This window comes from Schistocerca gregaria, chromosome 3 (assembly GCF_023897955.1).
Source record: "Schistocerca gregaria isolate iqSchGreg1 chromosome 3, iqSchGreg1.2, whole genome shotgun sequence".
In the NCBI taxonomy this organism is placed as follows: domain Eukaryota; kingdom Metazoa; phylum Arthropoda; class Insecta; order Orthoptera; family Acrididae; genus Schistocerca; species Schistocerca gregaria.
In genome coordinates this window covers 688019003-688036661 of record NC_064922.1, presented here as the reverse complement: position 1 = coordinate 688036661, position 17659 = coordinate 688019003, and the positions used below count along the sequence as shown (strand labels likewise).

The window sequence follows — 17659 nt, the reverse complement described above, 5'->3', positions numbered from 1 at the left end:
TTAGAAAAGTAGCAGATCTACTAAAGAGACTGCTTATATTATGCTTGTCTGTCCTATTTTAGAATACTGCTGCACAGTGTGGGATCCTAACCAGATAGGATTGATGGAGTACATTGAGAAAGTTCAAAGAAAGGCAGCATGTTATGTATTATTGCGAAGTATGGGAGAAAGTGTCACTGAAATGATACATGATGGAGTGGACATCATTAAAACAAAGGTGTTTTATGTTGTGCTGGAATCTTCTCACAAAATTGCAATCACCAACTTTCTCCTCCAAATCCGAAAATATTTTGTTAACACCAACCTACATAAGGAGAAATGATCATCATAATAAAATAAGGGAAATCAGAGTTTGCATGGAAAGATACAGGTGTTCATTTCTTCTGTGCGCTATATGAGATTGGAGTATTAGAGAATTATTGTGTAGGTGATTCGATGAACCCTCTGCCAGGCACTTAAATGTGATTTGCAGGGTATCCATGTAGATGTAGATGTATAAATGCAAGCACAAACAAATGTGCATGCACTCATGTCTATACCATTACAATTTGCCAGTTATACAAGCAGTGCCGGTGGCAGGTGGCCTAGTTTATGGTGAGAGCTTTATCAGGTGGGGTGTGTAGAGGGGGAGAGAGGTGAGAGGCAGGGAGGTGGCTTGTGGCTGATATGGCTAGTGGCACAGGAGGAGACAGTCAGTTTGCTGAGTAGTAATACGGAGAGAGGGATGGCAGACATACAAGTTAGGTATGTGCTACAAGGTTGTAGGAGTTAGTGGGTTGCAGTACACGCTGAAGATGATGCAGGAACCTGAAATGGGCGTGAGTGACAGGGTGGGGGCAAGGGAAACTGTTGGGTGGATTTTTTGGGGATGGCGGGTTACCATAGATTGGGGCCAAGATGATTACATGACAGAAGGACGTGTTGCAATGATAACTCCCGTCTGCATAGTTCAGAGAAGCTGGTGGTGGAGGAAAGGACCTAGACGGTCTGGATTGTGAAGCAGCTATTGAAATTGAGTATGTTGTGCTCAGCTGCACGTTGTGCCAACAAGCAATCAACTTTGTTCATGGCAACAGTTTGGCAGTGGCCATTCATCCTGATGGACTGCTAGTTGGCAGTCATACCAACATAAAAAGCTGTGCAGTGTTTGCAACAGGGTTGGTTTATGACATGGCTGCTTTCACAAGTGGCCCACCTTCTAATGTGATAGGATAGGCCTGTGACAAGACTGGAGTAGGAAGTTCTGCATGGATGGATTGAGCAGGTCTTGCACATTGGTTTACCACATGCATACCACAGGAGTACAGGAGTGGGAATGGCATAGTGATGGGCTAGGATGATGTGTAGGATGGCTGGGCAGTTGAACACCACTTTGGGAGGGCTGGGGGGGGGGGGGGGGGCATTCTTTGGTAGGATGTTTCACATTTTAGGGCACACTAAGAAATAATCAAAACTGTGATGAAATGTATGGTTCAGTTGGTCCAGTCCAGGGTCATATTGGCTGATGAGGGTGCCATGCAGGTGCCCATGACTGTGCTGTGAAATTGTTTGTATACCTTCTCTTCAAAGGAAAAGTAGTTTTGAGTCAGGATATAGCTGGTAGGGTGTATAAGGAATGAGATTGTGGGTTTGGGTGGTGGTGGAGACTTGTTGGAGAAAGTTGTTATTATCTTTGATGTGGGAGGCTAGATTTCTGGCTCTTGGTTGGAGGTGTTGGTCAACAGATGCAGAGGTTGTTTCAGCAGAGGCAGAATAGCCAGCTACAATGGGGCATCCAGAATTGTTGGGTTTTTGGATTTTAGGGAAATATTAGAGAAGAGTCTGTGAATTTTAGTAGGGATCAGAGTTGATATTATACTTCTGTGATGGGATCTCTATGGCCGACCTTCTTGGCAGAAAAGTCGAGACAGTTTGCAGAGGCCTCTTCAGTCAGGTAGTCACTGATTCATCACAATCCTGGCAGAGTCTTTGTCTGCAGGGAGCATGGTTAGCCAGGATCTGCTGTATATGAGTCTCCTTTCATCTGTTGTAAGGTTAGTGTTCTTAGGAAGAGACATGGGGAAGGATGGGGAGTCTAAAATGGAGGTAAGGAATTCCTGGAAGTTCACCAGCTGCTCCCAGGAAGTGGTTCTATCCATGAACACCCATCCTACTCACGGTGAACCACCTTGTCAACCCCTCATAGTACCTAGCCTCTGCCTAGCTGACTTACAATTTACCATGTCCTCCAAAACTTCTTCCCAACACTCCACAAACCCTAAACCCAAGCAAACCCAAACACTGTTGTTAAACTTTCCACCAAAAACCTCACCATCTGCACCACACTCAAGTTTAATCTTGTTATTATTCTTAAAACCCTACTTGCCTTCTCCTGATCCCCACAGTGGAAATACTGCCTTGCCACTAATCCCATCAACCTAATCCTATCACTGGAACTTGCCACTCCCAGTTCATACTGACTTCCAACTAAGACCCCCCTCCCCCTACTAACCAAATTATACTTGTTACTGTTGCTGCCACCTTCCCATACACCAACATCCTTTATGCCCATGGATTGCCTTGCTGCTATGGAACACTATCTCTCATCATGTCCTTCAGACTCTGAACCCACCATATCATCCTTTGTAGACCTTTCCTACTATATCCTGACTCACAACTACTTTTCCTTTCAGGAGAAGGTATACAATCAACTCTGTGGCACAGCCTTGGACACTCACATGGCACATTCCAATGTCAATTTGTATGTGGGACCATCCAGAGGAAACCTTTACAGTCTCCCAAAACTCCCACCCCTAGTTCGGTTCAGGTACATTGATGATATTATGGTCATGCACTGAACTCAGGGACAGGACACTCTATCCCCATTCCTTCACAAACTCAAGACCTGCTCGCCATCCACTTGGCCTGGTCCTCCTCAACCCAATGTGCTACCTTCTTGGATGCTGAACTTCAGCTCTCTGATGGCTCCATCCACACATTCACATTAAACCAACTAACTACCAACAGTACCTGCATTTTGACAACTGCCATCTCCTCCACACTCAAAAGTTCCTCCCATACCGAGTAGCCACTCATGGACACCGTATCTGCAGTGATGAGAACTGCCTGACCCAGTGTGTTGAATGCCTCAGCAAGGCCTTCACAGGTAGGCACTAACCTCCAGACTGAGTCTACAAACAGATTTCCTATAATATAGCCCCATGCACATCTGCCCCTCCCAAGAATCAGCTAAAAAGGAGTGCCTCTGTTGCCAGCTAATATGAACGAGTACTGGAAGAACTGAACCATATCCTTCATCAGGACAGATTATAGCTTATCATGCTCTGAAATGAGAGACATCTTACTCGAGATCCCCCCCACCACCACTCTTCCCAAAGCGGTGTTCTATCACCCTCCCAACCCACACAACACCCTAGTTAATCCCTATGCCATTCCCACTCCCACTCCTAATCCCTTGCCACAGAGATCATATCCATGTAGAACACTCAGGTGCAAGACTAGCCCAACACACCCACCCAGCACTATCTAATCCAGTCCTGTCACAGGCCTATCTTACCACATCAAAAGGCAGCCAACTCACATACCAACTCTGTTGAAAATGCTGCACAGTTTTTATTTTGATATGACTAACAACCATCTGTGCACCAGTATGAATGGTGACTGCCAAAATGCTGCCAAGAAAAAAGTTGACCATGCAGTGGCACAGCATGCAGCTTAGCACAACATACTCAGTTTCAGTGGCTGTTTCACAACCTGTACCATTTATATCCTTTGCTAAACCACCAGTTTCTCTGAACTACGCAGATGGCAGTTATCCTTGCTACACGTCCTTCACTTCTGTAATTATCTTGGCGACAATCTCCAATAACACACCATCCCTGCACACTCTACCCAACACTTTCCTTTTCCCCTGTCCTGTCACTCCTCCTAATTCATGCCCACGCATCATCTTCATTGTGCACCACTCCCCACTAGCTCCAATAACTGTGCCTCATGGACTTAGCCCATGTACCTGCCACCTCTTCTTCCCACATTCCTATCTGGCAAATCGACTGCCTCCCTCCGAGCCACTAGTCACCTATCCCCTCAACCCTTCTCCCTGCCTCTTGCCTTCCCCCCCCCCCCCCCCCCCCAATCCACCCCATCTGTCACAACCTCCACAACAGTGTAGACCAGCTGGTGAAACACAGCACTGGCACTATTTGTCTAGGCATGTAGGGGCATAGGTGTGTTTTGGGGGGCAGGGGGGGGAGGGGGTTGTACACACACACACACACACACACACACACACACACACACACACACACACACACACACACACAGAATTTTACTCTAGCCCAAAAAAGAATTCCTCCAAAAGCCAGCTATCTGCATGTTCCTATCGACCACTCATTGAAGTATTTAGTCTACCAGAACTTTCCTTCAACATTTATTTGTGACATTAATTTTGACAGATCAGCTTTCAATTCAAAATATCATGAAAGAGACTTTCTGCGAAGCCTCTATCAAAAAGTATTATTAGGAGGAACATAATTGTCATTCTTTGTTTCTATTCCCTTAGCCAGATAGGTTAGAACATTTAAAAAGGGAAATGGATAGGTTGAAGTTAAATGTATTGGGAATTAGTGAAGTTTGCTGGCAGGAGGAATAGGACTTCTGGTCAGATGAGTACATGGTTATAAATAGAAAATCAAATAGGGGTAATGCAGGAGTTTGTCTATTAAAGAATAAGAAAGTAGGAATGCGGGTAAGCTACTATTAACAGTATAGCAAACACATTATCGTACCCAAGATAGACATGAAGCCCAGACCTGATACTGTAGTACAAGTTTATATGCCAACTAGATTTGCAGATGATGAAGAGATTGGAGAAATGTTTGATGAGATAAAAGAAGTTATTCAGATGGTTAAGGGAGACGAAAATTTATTTGTGAGGAGGAACTGGAATTCGATGGAAGGAAAAGGAAGAGAAGCAAATATAGTAGGTGAATATGGACTAAGGGAAACGAATGAAAGGAGAAGCCACCTAGTAGAATTTACCGCACAGCATAATTTGATCATAAGAGACCTGGAGGGACTGGAAGGTTTCTGATTGATTATATAGTGATAAGACAGATTTTGGAGCCAGATATTTTAAACTTTTAAGACATTTTGAAGAGTAGATGGGTACTGTTTATGAACTGTAGATTAAACCTGAAGAAATTGCAAAGAGGTAGGAAATGAAGGAGATGGGATCTGGACAAGTTGAAAGAACCAAAGGCGGTTGAAAGTTTCAGAGGGAGCATTAGGCAATGATTGATTACAGCAGGGGAAAGGCATATTGCAGAAGTTGAATGGGTGCCTTTGAGAGATGAATTAATGAAGGCAACAGAGGATTAAATAGGTAAAAAGATAAAGTCTAGTAGAAATCGTTGAATATCCCTGGATATATTGAATTTAATGGATGAAAGGAGAAAATATAAAGATGCAGCTAATGAATCAGGCAAAAGAGAACATAAACGTATAAAGAATGATGTCTACATGAAGTGTAAAATGGCTAAACAGGAATGGCTAAATGAGAGATATAAGTATATAGAAGCACACATCAATGGAGGCAAGGTAGATATCATCTGTAGGAAAATTAAAGAGATCTTTCAACAAAAGAGATGCAGTTGTATGAATATCAACAGCTCACATGGATAACCAGTATGAAGTAAAGAACAGAAAGCTGAAAGGTTGTGAAGGACTTAATAGAGCGGCTACCCAAGGGAAATGTACTTGAAGTTGATATTATTGAAAAGGAAGAGGACATAGGTAAAGATGAAATGGGAGATATGACACTGTGAGAAGAATTTGACAGACCACTGAAAGACCTGAGTCAAAACAAGGTGTCTAGAGTAGATGACATACCATCAGAAATACCAATATCCTTGGGACAGCCATCTGTAACAAAATAATTCTGCCTGTTATGCAAGATGTAAGAGACAGGCAATTCCAATTCAAAGAAAGCAGGTGCTGATAAGTGTAAATATTACCAAAGTATCAATTTACTAAGTCATGGTTGCAAGATACTAACACACATTACACAGCAGTAAAAAATTGATAGATGACGACCTCAGGGAAGATCAGTTTTGGTTCGGGAGAAATGTAGGAACACTTACGGCAATACTGACTTCGCGACTTCTCATAGAAGATATGTTAAGAAAAGACTAACCTATGTTCATAGCTTTTGTAGTGTTAGAGAAAGCTTTAGACAGTGTTCACAGGAATACACTATTTGAAATACTGAAGGTGGTATTGGTAAAATAAGACAGCAGTTACGTGAGTCGAGGGGCATGAAAGGGAAGCAATGGTTGAGAAGGATGTGAGACAGGGTTGTAACCAATTTCCAATGTTACTGAATCTGTACAATGAGTAACTATTGAAGGAAACCAAAGAATATCTTGGATAAGGAATTAAAGTTCAGGGAGAAGAGAGAAAATTTTTACAGTTTGCTGATGACGATGTAATTCTGTCAGAGACAGTAAAGGATTTTGAAGAACAGTTGACTGGCATGGACAGTGTTTTGAAATAAGAATATAAGATGAATATCAACAAAAACAAAACAAGGATAACGGAACATAGTCGAATTAAATCAGGTGATGCTGAAGGAATTGAATTAGGAAATGGGACACCAAAAGAAGTTGATGAGTTTTGATATTTTGGCCATAAAATAACTTACGATGTAGTGTAGTTTTTTATGTTAGGAAATCTTTTCTGAAGGTATTTTATTTGTCTGGATTACAGGCACATACGGTAGTGAAACATGGATGATAAACATGTCAGTCAAGAAGAAAACAGAAGCTTTTGAAATGTGGTGTTTGTTACAGAAGAATGCTGAAGTTTGATGAGTAGATTATGTAACCAAAGAGAAGGATCGGAATAGAACTGGGGAGAAAAGAAATTTGTGGCATAATGTGACTGAAAGAAGGGATTATTTGATAGGCCACATTCTGAGACATCAAGGGATCACTGTTAGGAGCCCAAGTGATAAATGCAGTAAGCAGTGATTATTTGAAGAGGCTTGCAAAGGATAAGGTAGCATGGAGAATTGCATCAAACCAGTCTTTGGACTGACGACCACAACAGTGACAGCTTTACAAGCCATCACAGTATAGAAACATGTAAGTGGAATGTATGACTATCTACATGATGATGCATGTTGACATTAAAGTACTAACACTGTGGGCTTTAGTAATTGTGCAATTCAGGCACCAAGCAGTTGGACACACTAAATCCATCTATGTCCATACCCTGCTGCAGACACAACACCTTTGGCACATTTTTCACAATCTTAGCAAGCTTAGACTACTACATTTCATAATTATTTAGCAAGGTGTTTTGAATATGACTGAACATTAACTATAAAACTTGTTTGTAATCTTAATCCACAGTGATATTCAATAAAAGTTACCAAACTACACATTGATATTAACTTTTCATATGTTCATCTCTGGAACAGAATAAGCTGTCAAGCACAAATGTTTTCAAAATGTGGTTTCAAAACTGGTTTCATTGATCCTGAGCATATTTACTCAAATCAAGCTGATAAATAGTTTTATGGGTTTTTACTTTCGTCTTGTGAGAAAGAAAGCTAAATTTGTGGATAGTTCACGCCATTTTTCTTCCTAGTATTATAATATGAATCTACTGTTACGTTCAAATTGTCTGGTTCTTCATGACAAATTTCATAAGGGGATAGATGTAATGTTATTTTTCTTGTTGCCAAGTGTTGTCTGTCAGTATTTTAGATGAGTGCTTACACCCAGTGTATTCTCACTTCTAGACATATGTAGCAAAAAAAAAGAAAAAAATAGAAATAAAAATAATGTTCTTTATCTTCAGTGTGAAGTATTAGTTGACCCACAAAGCCCGATACAGTCGTCAGCCAGTCCTTCATGCTTCTTCCTCTCCATAACATCCAGTGCAGTTGCACTCTCTCTCTCTCTCTCTCTCTCTCTCTCTCTCTCTCTCTCTCTCTCTCTCTCTCTCTCTCTCTCTCCCCCCCCCCCTTTTTTTTTAACTGACACATGATGAAGAAATTATCCAAATGGATGATTCATTCCCGATTAAGAGCTTCAAAAATTGAGCAAGTCAGTAATGCATTGGTCCACCACTGACCCTTATGCAAGCAGTTATTTGGCTTGGCACTCATCAAATGCCCAAACTGAGTTGAGAGCGCTGCTCATAATGCTCTGAACGTTCTCAGTTGGCGAGAGACCTGGTGACCTTGCTGGTCAAAGTAGCATTTGGCAAGCATGGAGACAGGCAGTGCATGCTGCAGGCATTATCTTTCTGTAACGTAAGTCCAGGGTGGCTTCCCAGGAACGAAAGCAAAATGAGGTGTAGAATATTACCAACAGACTACTATGCTGTAAGGGTCTTGAGGATGACAACCAAAGGGGTTCTGCTATCAAAAGAAGTGGTACCTTGGACCTTCTCTCTTAGTTGTTTAGGGCTGTGTAGTAGGTGGTAGTCTCATTGATACTGTACTACTGTCCGGGGTGTCTCCAGACATATCTTCACTGGACATTGGGGCTCAATTCAAAGCCGGACTTAGACCTGAAGACAGTTCTTCTCCAGTCAATGAGACTCCTGGTCGAAGTTATGTCTGGGTACACACTGTACAGCATGTGATTCCTTCCACTGATTTCATGCATCTTTTTGCAACTACCCTTCACAGTGCTTGAAAGTCATCCCCGTGAGTACATGAGTGATATCTGCCTGGTCTTGGTTTAGCTGTGGCTGTTCCATTACATTTCACCAAAGTGTGACGTGGGCAGCTTTAGAAGGGTTGAAATGCCCTTGATGGAGATTAGTTACTCATGTGACATCCAATTACTACTCCATATTAAAAGTCATTGAGCTCTCTTGACCGATACTTGGTGTTCGGATACCTTAGATCAGGTAGTGTATGTGTAGTTCAGTACAATAATTCACATACATGTATTTTATGAATCTTGACAGAAAATATTAAATTGTGACTGTTTTTAAAAACATTTATATTTGTGTATTTTAAGCCACAGTGTCATCACCACCACCACCATCATTATCATTGTTATTATTATTATTATTATTATTATTATTAACTGGCATGAAGCTCAGTCTGCAGACACCAATTGTAAGTTTGATGTCCTACCAGTAATGAAGACAATTTAATTACTTTCATGTGCTAACTCCCTCACATGCATTGTTTTCATTCCTTCTTTTTTTCTTTAATTATCATTCTCTTTTTGCTTTTGTTTTTTTAATTCAGGAACAGAACAGAACAATTTTTCACTGGTAGATTTTTTAAAGTAATCTAATTGTAACTTCAAGATATTCCCACAATATTTCACTTCAGCACGAAACATATAGTACAGGTAGCGAATAAACATGACTGTTGTGATCGAACCACTGATTTCTTTTATACAATTAAATGCTTAGCAACTCTTGTCCAAGAACTTTGACTCTATTGTTGAACCAGTCTAAGAGCACACTTGTAAACTTCAGCAGGTAGTGTGTTGTTTGTAAATTCCTGTAATGGTGTGGCCAGTTCACTGTGCAGAAATGTGGGGTGCTGAGGCCACCACATATGCTTTACAAATTTCTGTTTTGATAACTTGTATTTGGAACCACACTACACTTTAAATTTATCTTAAATGGGAGAAATATACTGTCTTACATAGGATTGTGTGAACTGTGAATATTGTCACACCATATATTTTTTATGTTACTGTTTAGCCATCTCACTAATCACTTAGATACACTACAATGTGTCTTGTACATGGAAATGCTGTATGAGTCGAGGTTGCTATCTCCGATACCCTTGAATTATTGATTGATATCTCTTGAATTATCATCCAACAAAACCATATAGTTGTGATAAATAACTTCTTGTGCACTGCAGCTATATCTGTGCTGAAAATCTGAAAGTACTTATCTAATTTTTGATATGCTTCTAAACTGATAACTAATGCTTCTCCTCATATGTGAGTATAGTAATCTATCAATTACAATACACCTCATACATTACACAGCCTCAGTACAACTTGAATCACAGTTCTCTTTAGAATAACAGTTCACCTTCTTTTCTTGTGTGTGACATAATGCTGATAGTCTCAGTACTTGTTCTATGGTGCACAGCACATCTCCCAGGAAGGACAAGATGCCAAGCCAGCAGATATTGCGAAGTGTGATAAAGCAGCTGTGGTCGTCCTGCAATGCAGAAGTGGCTGCATCCATCTACAACAGATTTCATTTGTAAACAAGATAAAACTCCCAAATTTAACACAAGTATAAATTCACTATTCAAATTTTTTTTTTTTTTTTTTTTTTTTTTTTTTTTTTTTTTTTTTTTTCTCTCCGATGACAAACATTAGACTCACAGTGAGGAGGACACCTGTTGAAATCTGGTATTAGGCAGCCACATTTAGGTTTTCTGTGATTACTCTAAATTGCTTCAGGCAAATGCCAGAATCGTTCTTTTGAAATGGTATGGCAAATTTCCTTCCTCATCCTTGGAACAGACCAAGCTTGTTCTCTGGTTCTGATGACCTCGATGTCAATGGGGCAGTACATGCTTAGTGGCTGATAGATGAAACTGTGATAGGGAGGTTCTGGATGTGTCCCAAAATGGAAGGACTGGAGTTCTCACATGGTTGCTACAGTGTTCAGCAGGTTTAGAGGAAAGGAAATATAGCACCAAACAAATTCTATTCAAACAGTTACCAGGCTTTTAATTAATTGCTGTCAAATAGATATCAGGATATAGACCTTCAACAAACAAACAACACTGACTGAATAGTCAGCTGCAGGAGGAAGTTCACAGAGAAGTTCATTGAATGTCTCAGAAGATTAGATTAGTTTTCGTTCAAGTGCAGTCTCGAATTGTATCTGTGCTATGCGTGCTTCCAAAGTGGTAATCTTACGATCACGGTCCTCCAGTAGTGAAAGCAGTCTTCGATTCTCTTCCTGAGCTCTCTCCAGCAACTCTTCTGGGTTATCTCCTGTAGGTGTACCAGGACGCTGTCGACTATGGCTGTCAGAAGCATGCACAAGACTGCTAACTGTAGAATCTGATTGGTTCAAGCTGTGAAACTCTTGATTATCTTCATCATCTGCTTCAAGATCTGATGGACTTTTTTTCCTCCTCTGTTGGAATGGTTTGTGAGTGACACGATCCTCTGCAGGTTCACGATCAACATGTTCATTATGTTGTGTATTCCTGCGTGTCTCCGCTGTAACTGACTGAATTTTGCCTTCATCCTCACCAGTGCTCCCACCTGTAGATTCTGTTGAAGATAAATGAACAACTCCTGTACTGCACCTCTTTTCACGGAGTTTTCTATGGTCACGTTGCTGTTGTTTCCCATTGTTCATGTGGTTTGCCCTGTTGACGTGTTCAGTAATGGGTTGTCGTACAGGAACACATCTGTTAATTCTTTTTTCCTTTGCTCTTGATAAAGGCTTAGGACTAGCATCATGATCTGCTGGAAAACTGCCACTAACATCTAGCGAGTCTGCTGTTTTCCCATCTCCTCCACCTCCATCTTCAACATCACCACCCCCGGGTCTTGCTGGAGGGTTAGCAGTACGGGCCCTTGCTGTCCTGATGCGTGAACGCCGGGAAGACAATTCAAAATCATTTTCAAGGTCTTCTTAACTCACAGAACTCGATGCCATTGTCCTCCTTACTCCACAACAGCTCGCACCCCTAGCGTATCACGCACACTGTCACTAGCTATACTTTCGTAAAATTCCACTACTCCGTCACTGATAACGTTATGGTCAAACTATATTTAACACATGTTATTACACTGAAACCAAGAACAGCTTTTTTTACAAACAGCAAACAGTAATATTTAAAGGGAAGCAGGTAAGACAACAGCCTTCAACAGGCAGTTATTAAAATCAGTGACCATTTAATGCACAGATACAATCAGCCAAATGCACTGAAGTTTAGAAGAACTTACTGAAGTTCAGAATAACTTCTCATATACAGCTACCATTAATTATAAAAACCACTTGTCATTACATTAAAATCAAAAGTACAGATTTTCATAAGCAGCAAACAATTACATTTGAAGGGAGTCAGGCAAGGCAGCAGCCTTCAGTAAACTGCTTTACCCAGTTACCATATTAAGCAACCAGTTGCAGTTCTTCAGAAAATCAGTAATCACTTAATGCACTGAATACATTTAGCAAAATTTCTCATACATAGGTACCATTAATTATGAAACATCTTCCCTACTTTGATACCAAGTAAATTTTTTGTAAGTGATGAACAACTATTTTTAAAGGGGGGTGGAGGGGCGGGGGGCAGGGTACATGCAAGACAGCAGCCTTCAATAAACAGTTATAACAAATAACCTTATTGCAGTGGGTCTGATCACGCATGAAGGTGACACAAAACCCACCAGAAGGTAGGTGAAAGAGGAGGAGAAGGAGAGGCAGGACAGGGTCATTCTTCTGCTCTTTAAGACAACAAGAGACTGGGTTGCCTGTGCTAGTATCAGACTGGTCAAAAACAACTGCACATAGCCATTGGCTCCAAACCATGCTAGGATGGCCACTAACAAAAACTACTTGGCGGCACAAACAGTGACTGCTTGTGAACCAGATGCTCCACCATCATTATGCTTGACCATTGGTCCCCACACCATCAAAAGCCTCGAGCCACTTGCACTTCCAAAACAAATTCCAGTTCCTCACCGACCTCACAAGTGATGAAGGCTACCAGCTTCTTGCTTTTATTGCTAGCAAGTGTGCCACTCATGAGGTCCAAAGTTAAGAGACAAAGACAATCCCAGAGGGAGGAAATCGATTGAGTATTGAGCCCACATGGCTCAGTGGCAATCATCATTCGTCGGTGCAACACATCACTTTAACAGAGTTATATGTTACACTGCAATCATAATCTTAAGCATTGCACAAAGCTGTGGAAGGTGTACTCCTGTTAGTGATAATTCTGAACAACAGGACAGGTGCTAGCAATTTCAAGTTATTGTAGTAATGATAAAAATAAATTTGAAATCACCCTCAAACTGAAATGAGATATTTGGTCTACAGAATGAATATACTAAGAGAAGCAAATAGAGAGAATATGGGCAGCATAATTGATGTCTTCTGAAGACCAACTCATCATATAAGAACTTGAAACAATGTTTTGGAAGATGTGCTTCATACCAAAGACCTAGAGTAAGACCTCATAATATTTGTGAGAAATGTGTTCAGAGACATTGGCAAGAACTATGTAAGGATGGAATGACCTGGAAGTGGTTTATACACACCTGTTCCAAACTTTGTGAAGTTGGGAATAAATGGTGATGGTGAAGAAAGCTGTTGAAATACCTGAAACTGAACTCTTATTATAAAAACACACAGATATTGTCCTCTTGAAAAATTCAGGTGTGGTAACATATGTAAGAAACATTTCCAATGTATAAATTATTCTTACATCTATACCCATGTGTTTCCAGAGGGTCTTGCTGTGGGTGTAGGCTTTGGTGCCATTGGCAGTTCCCCATCTGCAACATTTGAAAATGCAAGGTATGTTCCATATTTTTTTGTATTTTCTTACTTTCACTGAAGTCTCTTTTCTTATCACATGTAGAAGTTACTTGTTTTGCTGTTAATGACTTGTACACTTAACAAAGAGATTGACTTGTGGGAATCACAGCCTGAATTAAAGCCTGGTACAGCACTGATGTGAATGAAACACGACATGCTATATTTTTGTTTACTGTGTCTGCAATGCTACAAATGACATGGTGCAGTTTTCTTGTATGTTTTTAGATGGTGTGTTCTTTTGGTAAGTGTAAAAATTTTGTTAATCTTTCAACCAAACTTGCGACATTTGTCTTCCTCATTTATTGTCCTCGATTTCAATGTACTGCGTTGCTACACTGGCTGAAAAATGGTTGTTGGAAGTTCAACACTGACTACTTTAAATGATGTAGCCAATGTGTGCACATTTGCATTTCACAGTTCTTTACTTTCACTGTTCGCAACCCCCCCCCCCCCCCTCCCCCCAGTGATACACAGTTATATAGCCAGTGCACTATTCGTTAACTTTCGATAAGCCTCATTGATAGGCTGCAGGCAACCATCCACATACTATGAGCAGTAAGAACCTAATCAAATAGTTCACAGTTCTTGAAGAATAAAAAGATACGTATGGAACAGACACTGTCATTGTTTTAACACACGGCTAATTGTGTTACACTTATTTCACATTTAAGTTGATGCAATGTTGTTGTCTGAAACTCAGCCGTGGACTGACTGGTTCAGGGCCCGTATATATCCTCACAATAATAGGCACTGAAACTATACATTGTTTGATGTTTAATTTACAGAAATTACAATTAAAACTTAATTCGTTAAATTTACTGAATACATCGAAAAATTGTGTCTTTTTAACAGTTTCTTATACTACAAGAGTTAGGCCGAATTATTTGTTTGATGAAATTAACAGATATTGTTACGCAAACAATACCTTTGACAAAACTGTTAATTACTTTGGAATTAATGAAGAGCTGGCTTTGCTAATATGTTTAAATATAGATCCAAATAGATCATTCAAGAATATTATTAGGTGTTCCTCCAAATGTTTACAGTTAGTACAGAATTTATATTTGTTTATAAGTTGGCAGTAGAATTTAAGTTATGAAACAATTACTGATTTCACCTTGTTAGAAAAGTATTTACTAGGAATAGTCAAAATAAAGTAGAAAATCAATTACACACATAAAACTTAGCACAAAATTAGATCTGGCATTACATTCTTTAAAACTGAGGGCCAACCTTTCTGTTTTATGAAAATGCAGATGATACTCAAGTATGTTAATGGTAATTACTTAAAAGTGAAAAAATGAATTTTAAGGAGGCAAATGACAAAACAAGAGTGGAAATGAAATACATCCCAGCTTGCTTTGTCACACACTCATTAGTGTTCTTTACATATATGAGCAGATCTGTGCAACCAATAATGTGATTGGCTCCGGTTTAATATGGAGGATAATTAAAATTTCAACCACAGCCATTTTGTGTGCTGTCAAGTGTACCGGTACATGTATTTCGAGATTTTTGGCAGCCCTAATGTCTCTTAGAGCCTGCAGTAAGACTTTGAAGTGGAAGTAAGTTAAAGAAGACATTATCTCAAGCATATTCTTATCAACTAACAATATTTATATAAATAAATTGCAACTGGATCAGTGGAATGAAATTAGTTCAAACACAAAAATTCACTGTTTTCATTTTAAAAAATGTTACTAGGAATCATTGAAAAACTGGTTCCTACTTATGGGAAACTTCTATTGCTAAAGTTTTTGTATAGAAATCTTGGAGATGCTGTGGAGGCATAATCTTATTCCTATGTAACACTGTTGTGTCAGTATGTAAAGATCTCCTATACTCACAAGGACAAACCTTATGTATTATTTCCTCATTGGCAGTATAGAAACAAGAATATTGAATTTGTATACATGACAGTATGTGATTGGTTATGTTCTTGCCTGAAAGTTATGCATGTATCATAAATATTGTTTAGAATGGGTGTTCAAATGTTATGAAGAGGATAAGAATTTGCCAAATAACAATGGGAATGAAAGTAATAGGAATTTTGGCAGTTGTTTCTCAAAGCTCATGTGTTAACTCCAGGGGCAGCACTTGTCTCTGAAAGTTATGTATCATTTTTAGTTAGAACGGTGATCAATAAATCCTCTTACATGCAACATCAATGTGATTCCTTAATGATCCATGGATGACATGCAAAATTCTGTGATTCAGTTCTGATTTGACTTCATAATAATAGATACTTAGCACCTGTTCTACAAATGAAACTCTGGTAATTTTCATGCAGATGTAAGTCTGATAAACATGTATGCTTTGTTGCTGTGACAGTTAATGCTGACAGCAGCAAGATGATTATAAGTGACAACTTGATGTAAATACACTCCTGGAAATTGAAATAAGAACACCGTGAATTCATTGTCCCAGGAAGGGGAAACTTTATTGACACATTCCTGGGGTCAGATACATCACATGATCACACTGACAGAACCACAGGCACATAGACAGAGGCAACAGAGCATGCACAATGTCGGCACTAGTACAGTGTATACCCACCTTTCGCAGCAATGCAGGCTGCTATTCTCCCATGGAGACGATCGTAGAGATGCTGAATGTAGTCCTGTGGAACGGCTTGCCATGCCATTTCCACCTGGCGCCTCAGTTGGACCAGCGTTCGTGCTGGACGTGCAGACTGCGTGAGACGACGTTTCATCCAGTCCCAAACATGCTCAATGGGAGACAGATCCGGAGATCTTGCTGGCCAAGGTAGTTGACTTACACCTTCTAGAGCACGTTGGGTGGCACGGGATACATGCGGACGTGCATTGTCCTGTTGGAACAGCAAGTTCCCTTGCCGGTCTAGGAATGGTAGAACGATGGGTTCGATGACGGTTTGGATGTGCCGTGCACTATTCAGTGTCCCCTCCACGATCACCAGAGGTGTACGTCCAGTGTAGGAGATCGCTCCCCACACCATGATGCCGGGTGTTGGCCTTGTGTGCCTCGGTCGTATGCAGTCCTGATTGTGGCGCTCACCTGCACGGCGTCAAACACGCATACGACCATCATTGGCACCAAGGCAGAAGCGACTCTCATCGCTGAAGACGAGACGTCTCCATTCGTCCCTCCATTCACGCCTGTCGCGACACCACTGGAGGCGGGCTGCACGATGTTGGGGCGTGAGCGGAAGACGGCCTAACGGTGTGCGGGACCGTAGCCAAGATTCATGGAGACGGTTGCGAATGGTCCTCGCCGATACCCCAGGAGCAACAGTGTCACTAATTTGCTGGGAAGTGGCGGTGCGGTCCCCTACGGCACTGCGTAGGATCCTACGGTCTTGGCGTGCATGCGTGCGTCGCTGCGGTCCGGTGCCAGGTCGACGGGCACGTGCACCTTCCGCCGACCACTGGCTACAACATCGATGTACTGTGGAGACCTCACGCCCCACGTGTTGAGCAATTCGGCGGTACGTCCACCCGGCCTCCCGCATGCCCACTATACGCCCTCGCTCAAAGTCCGTCAACTGCACATACGGTTCACGTCCACGCTGTCGCGGCATGCTACCAGTGTTAAAGACTGCGATGGAGCTCCGTATGCCACGGCAAACTGGCTGACACTGACGGCGGCGGTGCACAAATGCTGCGCAGCTAGCGCCATTCGACGGGCAACACCGCGGTTCCTGGTGTGTCCGCTGTGCCGTGCGTGTGATCATTGCTTGTACAGCCCTCTCGCAGTGTCCGGAGCAGGTATGGTGGGTCTGACACACCGGTGTCAATGTGTTCTTATTTCCATTTCCAGGAGTGTAGTTACAGTTGGATTGTTGTCACAAATTCAGTTATACCCTACTCACAACACTTGTTGGCAAGTAAGTGCTTTCACTGTTGACCCTGTGATCACTGGATAGAGGATTTTGAGCTTGTGTATACTCTGTTCAGACATTTTTCCTTGGCTATGCATAAAGATTTAATCAATAATCATGCACTACTGAAACAAAATCATATTGTGCAATATATTGTTACATTAGATGTTCTGATATTGAAGGCAGCTGTTAAACATTTCAACTGTAAATGTATATTCCACCTGATAATAT

General features: G+C 41.1%; 1 protein-coding gene and 1 pseudogene across 3 annotated transcripts in view; one reads left to right on the top strand and one right to left on the bottom strand.

Moving 5' to 3' along the window:
- The window catches only part of LOC126356201 (zinc transporter ZIP11), a 399278-nt gene that overhangs the window by 81101 nt on the left and 300518 nt on the right, over positions 1-17659 (top strand). For all 3 annotated transcript variants that reach the window (XM_050007005.1, XM_050007004.1, XM_050007006.1), the window contains one exon: positions 13479-13548. In XM_050007005.1, the coding sequence (XP_049862962.1) occupies positions 13479-13548 (70 nt within the window). The remainder of the gene's footprint in view (positions 1-13478; positions 13549-17659) is intronic.
- Positions 10842-11790, bottom strand: LOC126356202 (uncharacterized; annotated as a pseudogene).